Raw genomic sequence first — 25507 nt, forward strand, 5'->3', positions numbered from 1 at the left:
TATTATGTACTATTCAAAAAGCAGAATTTGTTTATGAAAATTTTCAAATTTAGCTAATTAAAAATAATTAATTGTGAATTAAATAAATACAATTATATTTATAGTAAAAATCCATTGGTACATATGGGTCAAAAAGCCTAGTGTGTATATATATAGACTATGCTATTGAACACGTGTGTTATACTGATTTCGTAAAGAAAATTTATTATAAAACGTTAGATATTAAGGCAATTATTAATATTGATTTATAGTTTATATTAAAGTATAGAAGATAGAAAAATTAATATTATACTATATAAACTTTAATACAATAAATTTAATACCCATGCTAGATAATATTAATTAAAAAACTATAAGAAAATATGCAAATATTCATGTAAAATATATCATAGACACGATCTCAATTATCAATTCAATTTTTAAGAAAATAATTTCCATAGAGTCTATAAAATTTTAATATTAAGTATTCCCAATTTATCTTTTTCTCACTCATATTTCATATATTAAGTCTTATAAAATAACTAATCATTTCGATGAGAGATTTACTTAATTAAACTTTTATAAGGCTAATAATGATTATTAAAATTAATTAAGTACATTTAATAATTCTTAATGTCTTTAAAATTATGTATATATATTTACTAATAAAATAACAATTGTTTATAAAATAACAATAAGTGATTAGATTTCTTCTTTAATGTTTCTTTTGAATATATTTTCTTTAATTACAATAATAATTAATATTATTTAATTTATGTATAACATCCTAATTTATTAGATATTTATGATTCTACCCCATTGAATAGGGTGTGATACAACTTTATATATATAGATATAGAGTAGCTTTCGTAAATAAAGGGTTGGAGTAAATGCAATCTTTGACCTACGGTACTAATATATATATATATATATACACGTATAGAACCTATATAATTTTTTAGAACTTTTACAATTTCCATTTAGAAAGACTAAGTGGATTAAAATTACTATACTTAAAAATAATAAATAAAATTGCGTTAAAAGAAATACTTGAAATTTTATGATATCACAACGAATTATTTATGAATTCAAAAATTTTTAAGTAAAGAATTAACCTCAAAGGACAAAATACAGTATTTTAAATGACAAAATCTTTGAAATATTTTTAATCTTTTAATACTATCTTTGTTTTTCCTTTTCTTTTTCATTTATAAATGATTTCATGGGTCTAGTACAATCAAATAAAAATTTCAATAATTAATAAAGGGGCACAACAGTTTTACTAAATATTGAACCTACAATCTCTTGGCTACTAGATGATGGCGTATACCACTATGCTAAAACCTTTTTCATTATTTTTTAATCTTTTTAAAAAATATGACTATAATAAAAATAGATGGTAGTGAAAGTACAAGAATCTTTTAATATCCTTTGACATTTATAAATTCATTTTAATAATATTATATAAGTGAAATATTTGATCTTCATTATTATAAGCAACAATTGTTGAGATATATTAAGAAAGAGACTACAAGTTTATATGAGACTTGAGTCCAACAAACTATCAACTTAAGTTTTTAGGTTGTAGATGAGCTTAAATTCGTATAGGTTCAAGTGAAAATTTTACATGATATCAAAATGGATTACGTTTTCGCAAGCACATAAACCTCTGCATGCATATGATGCACATGATGGAAATCCATTTTGTTACTAAGCAGCACGCGGTTAAGAAATATAACAGATACTCTAAAACTTATATCAAGATCGGGAAGCCAAAAAAATGTCCCGTGGTGGGCGCATTTAGTTTTATATTATATATAGATCATTTAAATATTAAAAGTTACATTTTAATGCACAGATATTTCAATCGCGTATTGAATCACATTAAAAACAATCAAATATGTTGGGTTGATTATGTATCGCACTGAAACATTGCCATGTGTCAATTAAAAGCCGACCCTATTAACAGTCCATGCCTGAACAATTAAAACTCGACCCGATGGACAATCAATCGAGTTAACAACTGACTAATTTGATACAATGCCGGTCACAACTAAATCAGTTCTGTATTATCGGCCTGGTTCAACCACTTAGTTTAAACATCTAGTCATTGTACTGATACACAATCGTTGGCCATGGCAATCGATCATCGCCGGAGAATAGAACGACGGTTTTTGGAGAGAAACAATAGATAATTCGGTGAATCAAATGAAGGATTTAACTTGGAACTACAGACACTCTCCAGAGCGCACTGTTTTACGGGAAATGTCGGAAAACGCGCATCCCAAGGTGAAACGAAGTCAATCTTTTTTTGGCATGTGCCTAACACATGATGTTACCAACAAAAATTCGGCCAGAAAGGGAAAGATTCTAGATTCCGTACATCAATAACATGATCTTCTACCTCATCAAGCTTAATCACCATCTATTCATCCTATACATTCATAATGTTGCAATAATTGAACCCTCATGGTCATTCCACGCAAACAACTCTGAAAATTTCCATCCAAGACAAGAAAGATCAAAATGGCTCCTGTCAAGAACACTCGGAGAACACTATAGCTTGGCTCTTCCTCCTTCTCCTTCTAGCCGCCCCCTTCCCTTCTCATTTTCTCTCTGGCGACCACCTCCTTCCTTCGGCGACCACCACCACCGGTCCCCCCACAACTTCAGCCACCTTCCGCTGCCACTCCCTCCCACCAGATAGCCGCACCGCCGCCTGTCCATGGCCGACTTGAGAGCTTGCGAAGCTCCTTTCTTCTCGGCTTTCCTTCCATCTTCCTCCCGTGGATTCTAGGGAGCTTCTTGGAGGTCTGTGGAACTTCTAGCCGCACTCGAAGAAGGGGTAAACCTAGGCTTAGGTTCGGCATAGAATAGAAGGCTGCATCGGTCCGTGGTAGTCGAGGATCTTCGGAGCTCGATCATTTCAAGAACCTCTTGAGATTAGGTATAAATCCATGGTCTTAGAAAATCAGGAACTAGGATCTCCTTGTGTGATGGATGATGGATCGATTCCTATGTTTGAGTATGGCTGCCCCTATCATTGTTTAAATCAGAAAATTTCAACTTGGATCTTAAAATCGGAATTGAAATGTCGAGAATCAACCCACACGAACATGGATTAAGATGGATTTGACCTTGAATCGATTATATGGACTAGAAACCAACTTGAATTGCATAAAAGTGGACTAATAAAGGGGTCTCGTGTCTCCCGTTCCATTTGGCCAAATCAAACTGAGAGGGGTTCGCGTTTGTTTGTGGCTCTTCAGTTCAATTCCATGTCAATCTATGTTTATTCGTTTGATTCCAAGAAGGACATTGTTGGATTGATTTTGATTTGTTACATATAGTCATTTCCATGATGTTATTGATGAATCCATGAAGATATGATACCGATGATAGTTGAATTTAGTGATTTAAGTCGTTTAAATTGAATCTCACATGAAGACGGTTTTAATTATTATACTCCAGTAAAATTGGTGAAACATGATTATGTTGTGGAATCGAGCCTGAACATACTTGGCATGAAAAAACCAAGGAAACAAGGCCCACCCATATTAAAATAAAATGGTCTCATATTATGGGACTATTGAAGGCCCCATTCATGATTTATTTACACATAAGGTCAATTTGCATATTGGGCTTAGACAAAAGCCTATTTTATTTTAATACATTGAATTAATTGGAGTCCATCATAATCCTGCATAATCATTTGGACCTATAGAAGATCTATATGAGTAATAAATAAAGTGCGGAATCCACTGTATCATTACATATCGAGGTAGGAAATGAAGAGACAAAGAGAAGCCAAGTTGAATCTAAGCTAGAAAGCTTAGATCCTACTCGGCCAGCATGCTCATTGAGCCAATACATACCTTGCTTCACCGATTCGGAGGGTTTGATCCCAGAGAAAGGTTGCCTCGACACTCGGATAGTGGTTCCTTACTCATAATCGGGTTAGTGTGGTATATAAGTAGGGATTTTTGGTCATTTCAGTAGAGGTTCAACACATGATCTGCCAAAATATCCTTTCTATTGCGAATGACCCTCTATTGATAGAGGAAAGTGACTTGGGGGTCGGTTTGTAATTTTTAAAACTGTTGAGTTAAAAAATATAGGATGGCCATCTAGCGCGTTCAGCAGGTAGCATCCGTGCTAGCGCGATTACTAGCCACACCAGCGCGGATGGTACCCGAACATCCTTACGATGCGCAGGTATTGCCCAGATAGCGCTCCTTAATTTTTCCAAATGATAGAACTAAGTTCTACTAGTTCGAACTGAAGTAGTTTAGTTTGAATTTAATTGCGCCTTATCCCCTAAACTTCTCAAAAAACTTCTTTTTCATAATTTTTGAAGATTTTAAGCACATCTTAGCGGAGAAAATTTACCGAAAAGTATTTTTAAGATTGGGAAATAATTATTTGACAAAAAATATCCCGAAATGAATATTTCTTGCTATGTGAGAATATTGATTTCTCCGTCTGAAACTCCTCTTCTATTGAATAAATTGTGGTGATCAAAGGGTTTTGAGCTTTTATTAATCTGAAATAATCATGGTGTTGACTTTTGAGAAAAAAATATGGATTATTAGGTTTAACAATGAAAAGTCTTCGGGAATTACACGTTGCTTTTGGAAATTGTTTTTCTTACTTCTAAACCCTGAGAGAAAAATTACCGACCATCGTATTATTTTAAAAACGAACTGTATATAAGTAATTGCTTGAGGATAGCACTCGATGACTTATCTGGTTTGTCTTGAAAACAATCTTCTGAGGTTGTTCCTGTGCATGGGTCCGCTTTCTAACCAATGGTGCTTAAGGGATCTCTGGCCAAGTCCAGATTGACAGGAGTTGCTTACACCCTCCTTTCTCTTTGAAATAGAAGAGAGGGGGCTCAATCATAGCGATAGTGGCTCTGATGTTGGCCACTACCACCTAGGTGGGGCACCTTGGCCGATGGTGGTCAGGATCAATGGAAACACCGCCCCTTCCCGTCTGGTCCGATCAAGACACTTCTATCTTCTTCTTTTTTTTGTAATTTTTAATTTTTAATTTTTAATTTTCTGATATTTTTAAAAATTATAATTAAATGGGGGCAAAAGTGAAAAGAAGCTAGAATTTTGGGCAATCATGTATATATAATTTCAGCCCTCGAAATTTTTACTCAACCAAACATTTTTTTATAATCAACTAAACACTTCAGCACCTGATTTTTAACACTTCAAAATTAAGTCTAAACAAACACATTACACTCAAGTTTTAATTTATATCTGTATATAAACTTGACAACGCCCTATTGGTAAAATGGTAAAACTCTTGTTAATTTCTACGTTAATATACCATATAGAAATATAGAGAAAATTTTCAAAAAAATATGAAAGAATATTTCAATCACTTATTTTTATATCATTAACAAATAAATATATTCATTACTTTAACAAAATAAATAATCATCAATATAAATTTAAAATTAATTTAATAAATATTTAAAAATCATAGATCTTATAAAAACTTGATTAACTACATCTCTCATCCAAGTGATTGTGCATTTTATAATTTTTTTCAAATTTATAAAACTTAATATATTGAATATCAGCATTAATAAAGCACAAGCAAATAATGAAGTTTCAAAATTTTGGTAGGCTATGAGAGTATTATTCTTTTATATACTAAAACTTACAATTTTATCTAAAGGTATTCAAATCCTTAATTAATTTTTTTAGAAATTAAATTGATAATTGCAGATATGTTACAAGAATTCCTTAGTTAAGAATTTATATATATATATATTTGATATCTATTCTTCTATTACAAGTCTAAATTTACCGCATTAAAGTTTATATAATTAAAAAATAATTTTTTGGATGTTAGAATAAACTATAAATTAAAATATTCAAATTTTGAATTAATTTTCTTAGCAATAAAATTGATAATTGCGATGATATATATTACATTAATTATTTACTTGAGAACTTTTGATATATATTCTCATATTACAAGCCATAATTTATAGCATTTTATCCAAATAAAAAATGAATTTATTACAAGTTAATATAAACTATAAATTCATACCAATTATTATTGTCATATTTAAAATTTTAAAATAGGATTATATTTAAAAAATTCGTGCAACATACGTGTCCAAAAAACTAATTTATTATAATTTGATTAGTGCTTTTTTTTTTTCTGAAGTAGATCATCCAAGAGTCCTTTTGGTGAAAAGGGACGAAAAAGGGACCTAGCTGGCTTGTAACGAGGCATGTGGTTCCATCTAACTCTGCGAGTGGGAAACTGCCTTTTGTGGGTGAAATTGCTTCTAAGAAAAGAGACGAATTTTGTTTTCAGAATGTCAATCGGCTGAATACTCAAAGGACAACAAAACTGTCCAGGATAAAAAGATAATAATAATATTATAATTTATTTTGATAATGTATAAAAATCTGTCTAATTATTAACTAAGGAATGTGCCTGCATTTTGCCGTCAAATAATTCGTTAGATATATGTAATATTAAAAAATTATTATTTGAAGTATTCGCTTATTTATATATAATTATAATATCTGAAAATAATAGATTTGAAATGTTTATGAGTTTTCTCGTACAGATAAAAGAAAAAATATTACTTTTAATTCAAAAAGTATGTGTATAATAACTCTTTCTTCTTTGTCTAAAATTTATTTATACTAGTTATAAACCTATGTTCTATTTATTAAACTATTTTCTCAATCGATATTTGCTAGGATATTGAAATATATGAAATAAAATTATCTAATATTTTTAATAAGAAAACTATTATGATATATCATGACTTATTATACAACCAAGGCATACATCGAAAAGTATATGGTACTCTAAATTACTTTCGAACATATGTTACTGTTATAAAAGTATTAAATGAATTACAAAAAAGCTTCATTATATTAAAAAATATTATTATCTCTCAAGAAACTACCTATATAATCAATTTAATTAATTAATTTCCAAAAAAAAGAGAAAGTCCTCCTCTCTTACACCCACATTAGCATAGAACACATATTTTGGTAAGAAAATGAGAAAAAAAATACTTGAAACAAATCCCTTATTGAGCCACTTTTCTTATGATAAATGTACTTAATTTTTACCTATTATAATATGTCATTACAATTTTATCTACGGCGTTAATTAATCGTTACTATTTTTTCAAAAAATATTTCATGATATATTATTCTTTAATAATTTTGTATATTACCACGCATGGTAGGTACAACCTCGGATGTGAGTCTTGTGATTGGAGAATATTCACGATCATGAGAGATTTATTCCTAAGTGGGTCTTCCTCACTCGAACCTAAATTAATCGGACCAAGTGGACTTTCGAATATTAAGTGAAACACACCTAGAAATCACAAATAAAAAGTGACTATTTAAATTGTTGACTAATTGTTGAATCAAAAAATGATTTGGATTGGTCACATTGATTTTAGGTGAGTCGACGCTTGTTATTCTTCGGTAAGGCATCAGGTGCAAGTTTTTTGTGATTGGAGAAAATTCACGGACTGGATGGGTGCATCTTGCTTGACTCTAGATTAGTCAAACCCAATAAACTTCGTAATAGCAAGTTGTACACACCAGAGAAAAAAAAGGGATCTGTATAATTAAATTTAATAAAAATAGAAAATATTAAATTTTTGTTTATAAAAAAAAGAGGCATGGGGTGCGTGTGGGAAAAACCCACCCACTCGCCCCCTCTATGCTATGGACCTCCTTTAATATCTTTTATATAATATAATTCTAAAGAGTAATTCTAAGAGATAACTAATTGGAAATTTAAACTAAAAATAATTTTATCATATTTTATGTGGAAAATAAGTAAATATATAAATAAATGAATTGCTAATTAAATTTTTGGATAAAGTGGACAAGGAATGAGAGGATAGACGAGAGTGTGGAGGGAAAATAGGAGATTGGGAAATTAAGGTTAAAGGGTAGTTTTTTTGTTTTTTATAGAGTTTTACCATTTTAACTGCTAATGAAGGGATCTTATTTATTGAAATTTATTTAATATGGCCAATATATATTTATATAGTAAAATGAACTACACTTCACATTAAATAGGGTCATATTAAATTGGGATTTTTACCTAAAATAGCCCATGATTTGTCCGTTTTGTTAAATTTATCATATATTTTTTTTGTCAAATCTATCACATGGTTTACTTTTTGCATCAAATCTATCTCGATGTTATTTTTTCCGTCAACATCTAACGGCCGTACTGACGTGGCACGTGGAGAGATAGTGGGCCACACTTGCCACGTAGGCGTCACGTCAGCACGACCGTTAGATGTCGACGGAAAAGATAACGCCATGATAGATTTGATGCAAAAAGTAAACCATGTGATAGATTTGACAAAAAAAAGCATATGATAGATTTGACAAAACGGGCAAATCATGAGCCATTTTAGGTAAATACCCCTATTAAATAAGGCTAAACTAGTCCATTTATATTAATATAATAATATTAATTACACTCAAGAATAAATATTGTTTACAAATGTAATTCTAAAAATTATATTATAAAAATCCACTCCAAAAACTTATATTATAAATGACATATTCATATTGATACAAAGTATGAAAATGAATATTAAATCAGTTCTATTAAAAAATTCAATTGAACAAATATATAAATCTTTATATTTAGTAAAATGAATTACACTTCACATTAAATACATTCTATTAAAAATTTCAATTAAATAAATATATTAATTATGAGAAGCCATCTAAGCCAACTTAGAAAAGAAGAATTTCAAACCACCCCAAAATAAAATTTGTATATAGGAACTAAACATATGTGATGATGTACTAATCCATAATCTATATTTATATCTATTTGTATAAATAGTAAAATGAACTGCGCTTGCAATAAATGATCGTAATAAATGCTATCAATATTTTGAAATTAATAATATATTAACTTTATATTAGAGACTAGGCATGAGCCCGCGCTTTGCTGTGGGTTCAAAAAGAGTCTCAAATAATCTATATATATAGTAAAATGAACTACGCTTGCAATAAATGGTCATAATAAATGCTATCAATATTTTAAAATTAACAATATATCAACTTTATATTAGAGACTAGGCATGAGCCCGCGCTTCGCTGTTGGTTCAAAAAGAGTCTCAAATAATTTGTTAAATATATTAATATAAAGAATTATTATTATTTGTATCCGTATATTTATTAATGATGATAAGATCTTAAGATGGTATGCTTGGAATGTTCATGTGCCCGCGAAGGATAAACTCCCAAGAGTGAGAAAAGGTTTCCATTGGCAACCTAAATTAAAGAAAAACATATATCTAAATTTGTATATCTAGTATTTTCGATATGAAATTTCTATTAATTAATCTGTACAAAAGTTGTGCAAAAACATAATTATATTTTTTAAAATAATTGATCTGATTATAATGACCAAATTGACTATCCCATTGGGTGGACTTGATAAGCTCCTACCTTATTCGAGTCACATTACTAACAAAGTAGTTAAAAAATGTGAAAATTTAGAAATTAAAATTTTAAAAAATAAAAGTAGTTGCGAGGGTACTCAATATATTTTTTATACTAAATTTCTTCTAACTTTTCTAGACAAAAGTTAGGTAAAAAAATATATTTTTTGAAATAATTGATTCGATCATAATGACTAGATCATTTATTCTGACGGGTCGATAGTTAATCTGTTACATTATTCGGATCAAGTTTAAAATACGAAATGGGCTAAAAAACAGGACCAAATTGTTAATTTGTTTTGATGGGATCGAATTATCTACTACCCGTTTTGGATTAGATTCTATAATATATGAAGAAAAATGAATTTTAAAAATCAAAATTAAAAATTAGAAAACTGCGAGAGGGGAAGATGATTATTTATTAACAATTATAACATGATGTGTTTAGAAAGTTCATGGCCTATGAAAAATAAACTCTCAAAAGTGAAAAAATGTTTCCCATTGGAAACCTAATTAAAAAAAATGCATATATCCTAATTTGTATATCTAGTATTTTCGATATAAAATTTCTTCTAATTTATCCATACAAAATTTGGGTGAAAAAGTACCTTTTTTTAAATAATTGATCCGACCATAACGACAAGATCATTTATCATAACGGATTGACTGAATAACCTGCTATCTTGTTTTGGTCGGACTTAAAATACTAACAAATGGGTTAAAAATTGTAAAAGGAAGCTGCGAGCGGGGGAAGGATCCCCACTCGCCAGCAGGTTCCAAAACGGGACCTGCTTTCACTTCCTATAAAATAATAATAATAATATATTATTATTATTATTATTATTATGAGGATGAGGATGAATCTACGAAGTATAATAAGATCGTTTGGTTATAAATTTATCACTGAACTATTCAGAATTTGTCCAATTCTGTAAAAGATTATTTTTGAAGATTAAATTAGTTCAACTTTATTAAAGATTATCTATCCTACAATAAAAAGTGTGAGGTTAATCCCATATTTTTACTTAAATCATAATGCACCTGCCTTCCCCACCCGTTCTTCGCAACCTGAACAGACCTGCGCTCGTCCCCCGCCAGTCCTCGCCTTCCGCATGCTTCCACGACCATCCACTCTGCTTTGGGCCTTCGCCACCAGCCTTGCTGCCTCCCTCGCCACCACCGCCGTAATCACCCACCTGCCTTTGGCCCTCGGCCGCATTGCTACAGTTAATTGCCTCTCCCTACGCAACCACCGCCTGCCCATATAACCATTGATGACTTTCCATGAAAACCCCACAGCACCATGCCAGATCAGTAAACTCGAGTTGACTAGTGACTGGTACAAATTCGAAAACCAGGACCAGATCAAGTCACCAATAAAAGACCTGATCAAGGCCTCCATGCTTAAAATCTCTGGCTCAGGTCAAGGAGCAGAGGCCTCCGCCCTCACCTCTGCCAGACCAATCGGCAAAGTCCTCGATCGAGGCCTCTACTCGGGGCCAGATCAATGTCATCAAAAGTACACCTGCGTGCTTGGGCCCAGCTAAGCAAAACTAAACAACGTCAGAGCCTCCAAGTCGAGATGTCTTTGGTCAGGCACATGCACTGGCTGCACCATTTGCACTTTCTAGCACTTTGCAGCAGGTGAACTCCAGTCTCATTCCCTGCCACTGTGGAGGCCAACCGAACCAGAAAGCGCCCCCCTGAAGAGAACGTGAAACTCATATCAAATATTACAATACGAATCAAACTCATATCAAACGGACACAGCATGCCATATCTAAAGAGAAGATGAAATTTGTAAAAGTTAAATCCTCGAGTGCTTCAGGAGAACGGTACAGATACTAGTTCGATGATGTAGAATGTAAACATTAGAAGTGAGCTCTTTCAAGGGGTCCTGTAGGAAGTCAAGCAACATTGTGCATATCTCCAGCTCCAACGATGTCATATCTCCAACGAAATCAGATGACCAATGGAAGTTCAGATCTTAAAATCTAACTGGGCATCAAACGAAATGCTACAGTAGTAATCCAGTAGTCAAGTATCATCCCCACAAACAACACCAATTTCAGGAGCAACTTGTCGTCGCGTCACTTGCTGAGTTCATGAAAGCAATTCAATGGAGAAGCAATTGAAGCTCCTATCAGAGATTTGGACATTGCAACAAAGTTGAGGCAAATGCGATATCAGATGTCCAAATTAACTTACTTAACTGTAAGAATATAACATCATCGTCAAATGGTAAATCGTTTATATAGACGGAAGCCCTGGCTTCATCAATGTTTACTTCTCTTTCATTGAAATCCAGAAACTGAATGATGACCGAACTTTATCGCATTCGCTTCTGCCCAATTTATGCTGCGAAACAGAGAAAATATTACTTTTCTGCATGAGGGATTTGTGTAAAGAAAATAGAATTCGACAAAAGAATAGGGAATAAAACTTGACTGGCATACAAAGATCAGCAATTTGAAATGATTGTGAAGACTAAACAGAAACTCAATATATCATCAAAATGGTTCACTCGAAAAACAAGGGAAGGTAAATCATGGGTTCCAAGCTTAACATTAGGCTACTTCGTGAAAAAAACCTTTTGATTTTTCATCGTTCTTAAGATCTCATAGAAGTTAGTCAGAGCAGATGTAGGTTGCCAACTGAGCATACAGTTAAAAGGCAGAACTCGCAGAAGGCAAATGAAGTTATTCAAGTCAAATGATGCCATTCTCCAAAAGAGACGGGTATAGCAGAGATTGCATTTTCCACGATCAAAGATGGCACATTAATTGTTAGCATGACAGTATGGTGAATACCCTTTGCCAAAATTACAAAGATGGAAATAGAAGATGAGATGTATCCAATGAAATAAGAGGCATTACAACGAACAAGTAGAATTCATAATTCTTTTCTTCGTGTTCTTACCGAGTTGGACATATCCAATCAGATTTTCAGAAGGGAACTACGGTCTTTGAGAAAGCCAAGAGAGTAGAAAAATTCTTGTCATCCTGAGCTAAGCCCGCAATTTATTTTCCTTGAAACAAACGGAGGCTTAATGAGTTGCCACCAGCATTATGAAACGGACACACAAAAATGGCGATTAGTTCCCTGTTTGGTAATACAATGAGCCAGGAGAATGCCTTTACTAACTTCATTTGCTTGTTAGAGTTTAGTTTCCCAAACTGATTTTCTTTTTGCAGTCAAGTTCTCTTATACTGTTTTATGATATTAAAAGGCCATGCCATCGACCGATTCGCTCACAATTGCATGTAAAACTTTCAACGTTACCATCTACAGGATTACCAGTACAAGATTAGGCAATTGAATTGATGAGGTCGACTAATCGGATTGAAATGCAGAACCTTGTTCAAATTGTAAAAAAAAACTGAAGGCGTACGGGTAAGAGAATTGCAGTGGAACTTAGATGCAGAATATACAAGGAGATACGACTAAAACACCTATCGGATTTACAAGAAATAGCATTCTTTTCATACATCTGATATTCCGGAAATTAAAAGATCAACATAAGTGTTGAGCATGGAAGTTATCCCAATGGAGAGGCGACCCGAACAGAAGACCGGAACACCTCCACTGCATAGGAGCTTCTAATCCAAACAGCACCGAACAGAACCTGAACAGAGCCATACCCTCAGTGTTGTCTGTGAATGGCTTCCGGCTCCCAATCAGCTTGAAAAATGTTTGAAGGGTGAGAAGGCTGTCGGACCCAGCCTGATGGCTCTTACCAGCAATTCGATCAACATTGAGGGACTTCGCGACCCGCTCAAGGCCCCCGTAAAGGCCGTCACAAGATTTGATCATGTGCTTCACGTCGTAAATGCAGAACCCAAAGAAGCGTTTCTACATTCTCAAAAAATCGAGCATGTGGGTCGGAAGGGGTTGCCGGGTCAGCATCTTGATCATAAACCCGAAGTCGTAGGACCCGTGAAAAGTGACCCAACTAATGGGACGGCCACCACAGATGAGGCCAGAGAGGAATAGCTGCCTCACGAAGTCGTGGGACGAGATACCCATCTCCCTGTTCTTTGAGAAATCGATGCCCTGGGATTTCAACAGGTTGATCGACTCCTCGTTATATGCATTGGTCTCGATGTCAAAATCCTGGAAATTGAACTGCCACACATAGGAAAACGGAGTGCCGAAGTGGGGGAGCCGGCCACAGGAGTCAGAGAGGGCGAGACCGACTTGAATGATCTCGAGTGCATCAATGTTCGACTTCATCAGCTCGTAGGTCTCCGCAGGAGGGAGGCGGGCAATCAGGTGGCCGTCGACCTGGGACTTGAAGATGTGACCTGGGAACTCAGTGTCGATAGCAGCTATTCTGCAACCGGGAAGGGCCACACGTATCAAAGCGAACTCTTTCTCCAGGTTATGCGCCCAGACCTCTCGGACAATCACGGGTCCCGCAATCTCCATGGCGATGGATCGATAATCGGAAAGAGAAAAGGGGGAGGGAAGTGAAGTAATCGGAGAATGAAACAGAGCGTGGCGAGTGATCGGAGAATGAAACAGAGCGCGGTGAGTGAGTGACTGACTCTTGAAATATTTCCTAATTCAGAAGAAGTACAGTCGGCGTTAGTTTTTTAATTTGAGAAATAGCTGTAATTATAATTTCCTAATCTGAATAAAAAAAAAACGGCTAGTTTCCCATTTTACCTTGGGTTAAGCTAAAATATTATCAGAGATACGGTATATCTTTGGGAATCTAGAATTTGATAGCTCACCGCCATATCGATCCCACAAGCCCTTGAATCTAATCAAATGTCAGTAACTCTTACCCCAAAATACTCTCTGGATAGTTGCTTTAATGTCGTGAACTATGATACCATTGGACATGTATGTATAAATACTAAAGATTAAGTTAGATTTTAATTTTTATCATCACATCGTCAATAAATAAATTACAGATACTACTTATACAAATATATATTTAATTTCAGTGCTATTTTTTTCCTAAATTATTTATTTAACTAGATTCTTCTTCAAACTCAGTGCCTCTTGGTCTCCAAAAAAAGAATCAATGATGAATGTAGTTTCTTGTTATTAACCTTTGAATTCCACAATTTGAAGGATATATATATATATATATATATATGCAAATATATGGTGGGACTAGCTAGATGGCCTCAAAACATCCGAACTACGAATGAAATTTTCTTAATTTTTTAATTTTTAGAATTATTTCTAATAAAAATGGTTTTATTTCAATTTTTGAAAGATATTTTATGACAAGATTCGAATAAAATAATTTTTTTTCTAATTTTCTGATCAAATACTGTTAATTTGATAATAGTTAATAAATTACAGAATTTTGAATTGTTTATTTAGATTGAATGAATATTTTTAGAAGATACCAATATAACATAATATTCTCGTAATTATTTGACAAGATTTTGTTATCTATATAATATTTAATATTCTTGAATTTTTTGTTTAAGATAAAAAATTAAAATCTCATAACATAAATAATAGTATCAAAACAAATATAAATTATATTAAAAATATATTAATGTATATTTACATATAACATATATAAATTAATAGACATATATATATATTTTTTGATAATATATACTTGCATGGGTGATTTTTAATCCAATTATTTAATTACGAATTTACAACATATATAACATAATACTATATAATATATATATCAAATATATATTTATTGACTATAAATTACAATATATAATAGTTTGAAATACGCATATATATAACTAGTGGCTGCCTCCAGGTAGGTTATCATTTTGAGTCCTCACTTGATCGCCCTCGGTCTACTCAAGTCCCCGTTTATGGCTCAATCGTTCCCTCATTTCGGATTGTAGGCATCATTCACCAATCAACTAAAGATTTAGCGTACAAACCAAGCATCTCTTTGGTAAGAATGAGTTTCAGATCCTCGAGAATTTTCGTGATCGCACCAAACAACTCAACTAGGAATAGATATCATTGCCAAGTGATAGGCGCTAATCCAAGTTGCGATGTTCCCTTCGAGGGTCTCCGCCAAATCCCACAGTTTGGATCAAATATATGAGACTCAAAGGGAAAGATCATGATGGACAGATTAAGATTCATTTCGAAGATCAGCAAATTAATGCGGCTCTACAGGTTAGCTCGGATATAATGCATACAGCACTGCAACTGAACATTCCCAAATTTCTGACTTTTAAGGCTTACAGGCACTCGTCATGACAACAGTAACACCCAAGGCAATCCAAAGCTACAAGTAGAGGAAAATTTCACAGAAACACCAAACCAACAGTATTCCATTCGACATTCGCAATTATAAAACTGAATGATATGTCTCTAATCCGGGCATGGAACTGAAATCCTGAACTAAACTCCCACTTATTTTACAATCAGCCCGTCCAATTAAGACTGTAATCGCATCAAATTCTTGGAACCAGGTCTCAAATCATCGACACCAGATATAATACGAACGTAATTACCACTTTTGGGTGGAGACACCATCTTCTCCACTCTTCTGGATGATGCCGATTTCATGCAAATATTCCACGAACTCATCAATAAGATATGGCCAGGCACCTTCTGCGTCATAATTCGACAGTTTCGGATCCACCGTCTACACCATTAAAGAGCATGATAGTAAATGATTTATTCCCAAGAGCTCCACGAAAGTTGACCATAAAACTCATCTACTAAGACGTCTCAAGCAAGTAGGTCAAGAGTGAAACCTTTCATTTCTCAGTTTGAAAAAAAGTAATCTCCATTATAACATCCTCATGAACAAGAAAATCGCCATGATTTCCATGGCCCTATTCGTATTTCAAGCACAACAGATTACAGAAACTGGTTTTTTTTCTCCAATTTCTTTGGTTTATTGAATAAATTACTATTTAATCTACTTCTCGTTAGATTCTAGAGTCGTTAGCTGGCCAGGCCAGGGGCATCTAGCCTTTTTCTAGCTTTGTAACCCACTTGGATATATTCTAGAAAATAGAAATATAGCTCTGCTGAGACTTGAAGATCGATATTTAAGATGCACGAATAATAGTAAGGGGCGCAAACAAAACTATCCACATTAATTCTGAATGCAAAAAGTGCTAATAAAGCAAATCGTCGAGAATCTAGTATCATCCGAAAGAAAAAAACTTACCCTTGCAAACTCCAATAGTTGAGACCATGTGTCTCTGGGGATGGCCTTGTTATGACGAGCCTGAATCAAAACTTTTCCACGAAAACAGAAACAAAAGGCATCAGAAGAAACAGAAGTCCACAAAAAAACAGTATATGTATATAAAAGTGGTGCAATCCAAATTCAATATGCAATCCCATGCCAAAAGTAATTTCTGAGTATCGGGTATGGATTTCACTATCTATTAATTTGACTTCTACATTAAAAAAAAAAAAGGGTCGGCCCAGCAGATTCAACTGACTGGCTCTAGCTTATTAAAATCACGCGAGCCGATTCGTAAACTCGAGTTGACTAGTGACTGGTACAAATTCGAAAACCAGGACCAGATCAAGTCACCAATAAAAGTCCTGATCAAGGCCTCCATGCTTAAAATTATGTCGCTTGGTTCCCGCCAACAAAAATGTCGCGCAGAGCTCCCCCGACGGCCCGTCACCCTCCTCCCCTTTTTCCCCTATTGCTGTCTTTCTCCATGAACGATCGTCTGTTTCTGCTCGCACTTTTTCAACCAAGCGCTTCGCTTCTTCAACCACTGCTTCGTCCCTCTACGATATCAGTTCGCCCCCTCTGTGCCCGTCTCACATTCCTGATTTTTCCTTCTCCCCTATCCTGCCACTCTGCCTTCGACCCTCACCCTGCCGCCCCACTGCCACTCAATCGTCACCCAAACCCACCAGCTCCAATGCACCTGCCTTCCCCACCCGTGCTTCGCGACCTGCACAGATCCACGCTCTTAGCGTCCCCCGCTAGCCCTCGCCTTCTGCATGCTTCCAAGCCCAGCCACTCCACTTTGGGCCTTCGCCACCAGCCTCGCTGCCTCCCTTGCCACCACCGCCGTAATCACCCATCTGCCTTTGGCCCTCGGCCACATTGTTACAGTTAATTGCCTCTCCCTACGCAACCACCGCCTGCCCGTACAGCCATTCTTGACTTTCCATGAAAACCCCATCACACCTATATATTGCTCCACGCACACATTGACGCCAAATATACCTTCCTTTACCGCCTTCATTTTTGCTTCGGACCCCCAACATCTTCCTCAGCCCCCTTCATTTTTCCTTTCAGCTTCCGCCTTCAACTGCTCGATCATATGCCAGCTACTGTCATTTCTTTCTCCACAGCGCCAGTCCTCTGAATTTCTCACCGAAAAGGGTGAGCTTTCACCCCAGCCGTAACTAATCTAGGGAAAATGGGAAAAATGGCACAAGCAGCAACCAATTAATTTATATGCAAAATTCAACAAACAACTGCAGGGTCAACGGGCAGAGACAAGAATGAAACAAATAAACCAATACAGCTTAGGAAGCGTATCAAAGTATAGAGATCATGATGTATAAAAAGGCTCAGTAGAATGGTATAAAAATTTAGAAACTTGGAGGCTAAAAAGAAAAAAGGAGGGAAAAATAAAAAACACACCGTGAGTTGCCAATCTGGCAAACTTTTGGAACACAGTGCTCACTTTATCCGTGAGTTGTTCATGTAAAAACAACAACATTAACAACATTAGTCGATCTGGCAAACTTTGTGCGAGTATGTAAATCAAAGGCACCGGGGACTTGTCATTATAACACCCATACATATACAGTGGAATATACAGGCGGGAAACATCAGCAAAAATGATGTGCTTTGAGCAAAATAGATTGGAAGCAACATCTGACCTGTTTGGTCAGAAGTGCCATAGCCTAGTGCTATCGAGTTTGAGATAAGCAGGCATTTAATCGAGCAGCTTGGAGATGGCAGAGTGATGGAGAAGACTTGAGTACAAAATTACAAATAGTAGACGTCCAGGAGCAGTAGGAGGGAGACAGAGCGTTCCATCTGAGAAATTCAGTATAAAGTGTCCAATTTGGGGAGCCGCAAGGGAACATACACTAATGTCTGAACAGAAACGTGGCATTTCGGAAGGCATAGACACTGAGCCCCGCATTGGGTTTGGCGCCGGTGGAGTGGCTAGCGGCAAGCAAGGCGAGGGAGGGAGCAAGGGCGGTTGGCTTGGGGGTGGCGAGGTCTGTATGTAGAGTGACTGGTCGCAGCAGAAAGCGAAAGGCGAGAGTGGAGAAGGCTGGTGGCTGTGGCAGTTTACTGACATATGAATTCCTGATTGGTTTTGCTGAGCCAATGATTTTGTGTTCAGATTTCCTTACTGAAATGTAATCAGGCCATGCCCATATAAGTTCGCACTGCATAGCCCTCTCTTTTCTTATGACAGTTTTTCATAGTGCGGGTGGCCATGAATCGGCTTCAATTCAGTTTTACGTCGAGTCTTCTGAATCGAATTATATTCCGACACAAAATGAATATATGCACCGTGGAAATAGTTCTCCTAACAGTAGTTTTGTGTTGTTTGTCCCATTTATTATGCTATATGCATATCAGAAACGAGATCCAATATTCACTACTTTCTTGTGCTTCTTGATCATGATGCACCCCTTGCTACTTCAAATGCCATGGTTAGAGGTGAGCTACTCCCTCAATGTCTCTAGCTGTGACTCTGAAATGGGTATCTGCTGTGTTATACTATTTCTCAAACTGCAATGTCGTCATTGCCGCTTACCCCTACAAAAACTACTTCTACCTTGTTATGAGGTTGTTTCCTTGAAGTGGCGGGCTTATATGATTGTTTTCTGTTTTGATTGGACTTGGACCAAAACTTGCATCGGAAAAAAAGTTGAAGGATTTATGCTCGGATCCAATGACGTGTATTTCTGTCAAATTCTACTTATTTAATTCATCACTTGACAAACATGTTTGTCGCAGGATAGTCCAGATATGGCCACTTCAAATTGAATTGATTCCTCTAATCAACTAATTAGAGATTATTTTTTGGTGGGCCTAGCAATTCCAAACAGACTGAACCTCCCTTATTACGGATGAGGCTCTGAGTTAAGTGATTTTTCCGTCAGTTGGTCTTACAGCAAGGTGAAGATAACGAAGAAAGCTATGTGAGATTTGATTGGGTTGGGTGATGGTTGCTATGGCATCGATCAATGCTAGGACTGCTTAAAGGGTCACTGGCTGAAGTTAGAGGACTAGAAGATCTTTATCCGGAGCTAAAGGATTCTAGCGTGAGGATAGAGGATCTTATCTCTGAAGTGACTACAGTAGCGGGCTAACCTCTTAATTTGTTAATATGCATCATGCTTTATATATATGATGAATATATGTGTGTATAATTACTCAAAAAAAAGAAAGAATATATGTATATAACCATGGAGAATTTTATTATTTATCTATCCTGATCGAAGACATAATTTCTTTAATATCTTCTAGGTGTATAGTCCTCAAACGGTCAAACCCTCTTCGTTATTTCAATTTCAAGAATTATTCCCTAGACATTCTCAAAAATATTCATGGGTCTCATGATGATTCAGCAAAAAAATGGGTCTCATGATAGAAATATGCTTCAAATTGTTTACGCCTGCATAAATAAAGCATCAAAGAAATTTCAATCACATAACTCAATAAACTTCTCTTTCAGACAATTTTAATCAATTAGGCTTGTAAAAATTGTGCTTATTTGGTAGTCAAACGAAAAAAAAACTAACAATGCACGTGCAATAACACTAATTTTTTTAAAATTAATTACTGAAACTTTTGATCTTAATTAGTAAATTAATCTTCTAAAATATGATAATTACTATAAAATTCAATATAAATATATGAACACAATCCCGTCCGAACTCTAGTTTGGGAATGAAAAATGTGACCAAAAGGGAGGCCTATCTCTTTATATGATAGTACAGATGTAGATGACCTAGAAATATGGATTCGCAATACGTAATGAAATTTTTACGACCAAATTATTTTTCTTAATCTTTGAATAAAATTATTAATATACTAATTATAAAGCTCATCAATGCTCTCATCTCATTCATGAAAATTCACGAAATTTGATCTTGATCAGTAAAAATAAATTAGTTAGTATGAAAACTAAGTGGTTACTTAGGGTGACAAGCAGCTGTGAGGAGAGATATAAGAACAAGAAAAGCTTTACAAATCCCCAGATTTGATTTCTCATATTTGATAAGGATATTTTTTGGGACCTGAATGTTAAGAGTAATTAAAAGCTTCTCCAACTTGAAGTGATACTAGAGCGTCACAGGTGCTACATGCAGAATTAATTATAACTAGTTGATACATGCACATTACGCGGTAAATGTTTATTAAGTTTTATATGACCAAAATTAGATAATTAACACTTACGACTACATGTGAATATAGATATGGAAAAAATTATGTTATACTTTATCAAGTAAAAATAATATGTATTACATAAATAAATATCATAATGGCAAACAAATATGTAATTTAGTGGTATAAAAAAGCTAATAATAGTTGCATAGAGAGTCAATAATCTTGTAATAAGGTTGGTTTATGTGTCTGGATGACCTGTCCCATAGGCTTCATGTTGGTTGTGGGGATTGGTTGAGCTAGCACGACTAAACATTCCTCCTTATTTTAAAAACAAATCCTTGTGATATGGGTTGATACAACGGGAAATGGAAAGATGTCATTCATGAGTTAGAATTAATTTAGAATATTGCGAGTACAATGATGAGAAAAAAATGAATTCTCATGCCGTATTTATAGGGGTATTTAGCAAGTTGAACTTGGAAAATGTCACATATTTTGAGGAAGGGAGAGGCTGTCTAGAAGAGGAGGCAGCAAGAAATGACATGTCGTTGCTGTGAGGGGTACCTTACGAAAGGAGATTTGTGTGGATGACTTCTCTTAAAATGAAAATTTTCAAACTTCAAAAATTTGAAGTCGGATCTTTGCCTACTCTTATGAAAGGGTTTGTAAAGGAGTACTTTGGGCGACTCTTACATCCAAGGTACCTCTTTACCGACTCTTATGAAATGGTCGTCATCGACATTCAAAAAGGGTCGGGATAGAAAGGCCTAGAGTGACCTTAATTTTTGGGTGGGCAAAAACCTCTCCTTAAGTGACTCTTTTTTTTGGGGTCGGGATACAAAGGTCTAGAGCGATCTACTTCTGGCGACCTTATGTAAAGAGTTGGCAAAAATAGACCTAAGGCAACCCTTTTTTAAAGGTTCGGGAAAGGGAGGCCTAGGGCGGCCATTTTTTCCGACATTTCAAGAAGGGCCGGTCAAAACATAGCCAATGCCGACCCATTTTTTGGGTCACCCTAGACCCAAATGTCCATACTTTGGGCGACCCTTTGAGAAGGGTCGGCAAAAAAGGGTTGCCCAGTCACTTTTCTTGTAGCGACAATAATAAGAAATACAACTCTCTCACTCAATTTTTGTTTTTTAAATTTACAAGACTCAAATTGGAACCTTATTACTTAAGAGGAAGAGATACAAAACCATCTAAAGCGAGCCATGTTGATAATTTCCTACTATTATGGAAATCGTCCACAAAGAAAATCGCATTTTGTCCTTTCGATTGAACGCCCCTAAATAGTGTTTCTCATTGCAAAAACTGCGTACAAGCAACGTCATTATTACACATGCTGTGATCGCAATTCAATTTGAAATTTGACAAGAAAAGCAATAAATGATATATAAATTGTATGAAAAAAATCATCCAAGAATATGACCTTATGCCTAAGTTAAGGGTGTGAATGGATCGATAAATATCTGCAGCCACCCACCTCGTGAATTTAATACCTTCGTCAATTTTTATGGAAATTCTTTCCAATTATGGGCTGCCGAACAGATCATATCTACTTATGGAATGCCTGGAAGTGTATATGGGTCAACTTATAACATCTCTATCAAGCTTTCGTAAGACTATCCTCTTGAGAGGGAAATAAAAATAAAACACAAATGTATGTAACCGAATATAAAGTACAAATATATGCTCCCAATATCATATATTGAGAGTAATTCTTTACTTAAAATGATCTTATTCAATGAGAAATGATATATATGATCAATGGCAAATAATGTGTATCAGATTCTTCGCTTATGATATTTGAAAATCGGAAGTATGGGAAATCCGCGGTATTGAATTAAATGTGAACTTGGGCGTAAAAGTTCTAATTTTGAAGGAAGTCTATTGCCCATGCTGCAATGCTAAAGCATCAATTTCAATTTAAAATATATGGTACAGATTCTAGGCCAATATCAACTGGCAGTGAATATATTATTTTCAAAACTTCCACCGATCAATCTCCAGCTAAAAGATTCAATCTTTTGGTTTGAAAATGGGCCCGGTCGCTTATAAGATCAGCGAAAATTTTATATGGTATGACAATGGGTTAGGTTTTTGCACGTCTTTGTTAGCTCACACCATGCCAAGTCCACTCTAGCTTTGAGGCAGCCAAAACTGCACCTCTCGTATGAGTTTAAGGTTCGACTGTGAAGCTTGTGACCTGTTTAGTTTGAGCGCAGAGAGAAAAAACCGTCTTATTGATAATTAACTCCCTTCTCTCCTCTTACTCGAGCTGTGGAAGCAGAAAGGCAACCTCATGGTTATATCTCGAGCATGGAAATGAGCCAAGCTCGCAGTTAGTTCTTAAGGGCAGGTATTCAAGTTCACGTGGCACGTATAATTGAAGTGTCAAAACCACACATCGCAAAGTGAGAGCGGGTGTTGAGAATTTAAATCATACACGCAAAAGTTGAGAATAATATAGTGTTATGAGTGATTGAATATCCTAACCTATCAACTCAAGTTTTTGGGTAGAAGGTGAGCTCAATAAGCCCAGTAGAAATATGACTATATATTAATTATATAACATTAAAAATTCCACATGATAATCGATCCTAATGTATTGGAAGAAATTTAAATAGTCCAGTGACGACTTTACTTAGGAAAGTGCATTAAATATTTATTTAATTGTGAATATTATATAGATTTATTATAGATATCAATTGCAACTATACAAGCTTGATTTTGCAAATTTTTTAATGAAAATAATGCTTAATATTTCCTTACTTTCATTTGTTAAACTTTTACTTTTTATGGGACCCTGAATACTTAGAATTATGGTCTCGTGTTTTATTTTTTGAAAATCTTATATATAGGTAATAAATCATTTTATTTAATATATGTACCATATTTATTGATATGGAGTTAGAAATGTTAATATCTATGCAATAAATAGCATTAGCAATGTGAATATTTATTGATATAAGGTTAAAAAGGTCAATGTCTATAAAATATTCACTTCTTTATCTAATTTAAATTTAATTTAATTAAAAAATAAAAAAAAATAGAACAAAGCTTTTTTTGAATTTATTTTTCTAAGTATTTTCGCCCTCAATCTGAAAATTTTTATTGTATTTAAAAGTAAAAAAATTTAAAAATAAAATTTACTTGAATTAATTTATATAGGTATTTTGGCCTCTATATGGAAATTTTTATTTATATATAATTAATTTTCAAGTGATAGGTTAATTGTACAATATATAATTATTTATGTGCTTAAAATGACGACATAATTATTTGTACTTTGGGTTATGCATATTTATGGAAATAACTTTATTTAAAGTGAAACTATAATTAATTTTGAGACATAAAAATTCTCCACCATGAATCTTATATCTAAAGGCAAAAAGTTCAACAAATTTCCGTGGAAAAATTGCACGGGTAGAAAAAGATTAGTATATATTAAAAACATCTTGTTCAGATATGCAGATTTCATTTTGCACATTTTCTGATTTAGTGCTATTCAAAATCATTATTTTTACATGTTAAAACTTATTTTCAATATAAGCTTATATAATTAGATTGTCATAATTTACTCATATACCTAATTAATTATTTTCGAGTATAAATTATTTTATTATCTATTTCTGTATTTGTTTATTAGATCATTTATTATTTTTGAAAAATTTTAAGTGTAAATGTTGCATTTATTGCAAAAGATATCAATTTTAATCTATATGAGTAGTTTTGCCCTAAATTTGAAAAATATTATTTTTGAAAAAATTAATTTCCAAGTAATAGGTTAATTGTACGATTAACATAAATGAACTAAAACTTATAAATACAAAGTTTAATATATTATTGAGATATTGCAATACAAAACTCTTATTATTTTAAATTTATGTTGGAAAATTTATTTTAGCAAATAAAATTTATATTGTATATAACAAATTAGTTGTTTATGTGCATAATCAATAATAAAAAAGTATGTGCTTTAGATCTTGCACAATTTATGAAAATTAATTTACTCAAAATAATACTATAATTAAATTTAAAAAGCATAAAAAATTCTCCAAGTGAAAATAAAATTATAATCACATTTGAAAAAAAGATTTAACAAATCTCTGTAGAAAAATTACCCGTAACGTAGGGGAAATGAAGCCAAGTATATATACAGATTCTTTATTTTTTAATTTTCTTTTAGGTTTTTAGTTACTTATGCTGGCTACATTAATTGATATTATTGCAATCTGATTAATTTTTTTTATATAGATAGTAATCGTTTAATTCTGAACATTAGATTCATCCCTAATATTATTAGGAACATTAATTATTGTTAATTAAGAAATAATAAATCATGCCATCATAATAAGTTTAATCTTCTAGGGTCTGTTCGACTGGCATTGTTAGATTACAATGTGAAGATTACAATTTAACCTTGGAATTATTTTCCCTGTGCCATGGGCTGAAATGCTATATATGTGTGTTTAGTAAATATGTTGAGATACTGGAAATGTGAATGATAATATCTCATAACATTTAAATCCATAGAAATAGATGTAAGTCATGATTGTAACTAGAATATACCAAGTATTTTGGTCATAACATTTTAACCCGAAGTTAACCTTTTACAACATACGCCTCTTGTAGTCCCTAGGAATTTTTACAAGTAAAATAATTTACCTACGGGATGAGTTGTTGTCTTATTAATTCAAGTCTATAAATAACATGTGATATGTAGCCATTTGAGTGCCACTGAC

The 25507-nt window shown here is 33.9% G+C and overlaps 1 protein-coding gene across 1 annotated transcript; it reads right to left on the reverse strand.

Moving 5' to 3' along the window:
• Positions 1–12976: 12976 nt before the first annotated feature.
• On the reverse strand, positions 12977–13891 carry LOC116209082 (probable CCR4-associated factor 1 homolog 11). Its single transcript, XM_031542641.1, has 2 exons — positions 13412–13891; positions 12977–13315 (listed from the first exon to the last, which is right to left on the reverse strand). The coding sequence occupies exons 1-2, from the start codon at positions 13889–13891 to the stop codon at positions 12977–12979; spliced, it is 819 nt and encodes a 272-aa protein (XP_031398501.1).
• Positions 13892–25507: the final 11616 nt, after the last annotated feature.

This window comes from Punica granatum, chromosome 5 (assembly GCF_007655135.1).
Source record: "Punica granatum isolate Tunisia-2019 chromosome 5, ASM765513v2, whole genome shotgun sequence".
Taxonomy (NCBI): Eukaryota; Viridiplantae; Streptophyta; class Magnoliopsida; order Myrtales; family Lythraceae; genus Punica; species Punica granatum.

What these genes read in the sequence shown, in the direction of transcription:
- LOC116209082 (XM_031542641.1), bottom strand. Translation starts at nt 13,891, where the DNA reads ATGGAGATTGCGGGACCCGTGATTGTCCGAGAGGTCTGGGCGCATAAC. An exon ending in GTGGCCGTCCCATTAGTTGG is followed by an intron (nt 13,316 to 13,411) that starts GTCACTTTTCAC and finishes TTGAGAATGTAG; the next exon opens with AAACGCTTCTTTGGGTTCTG.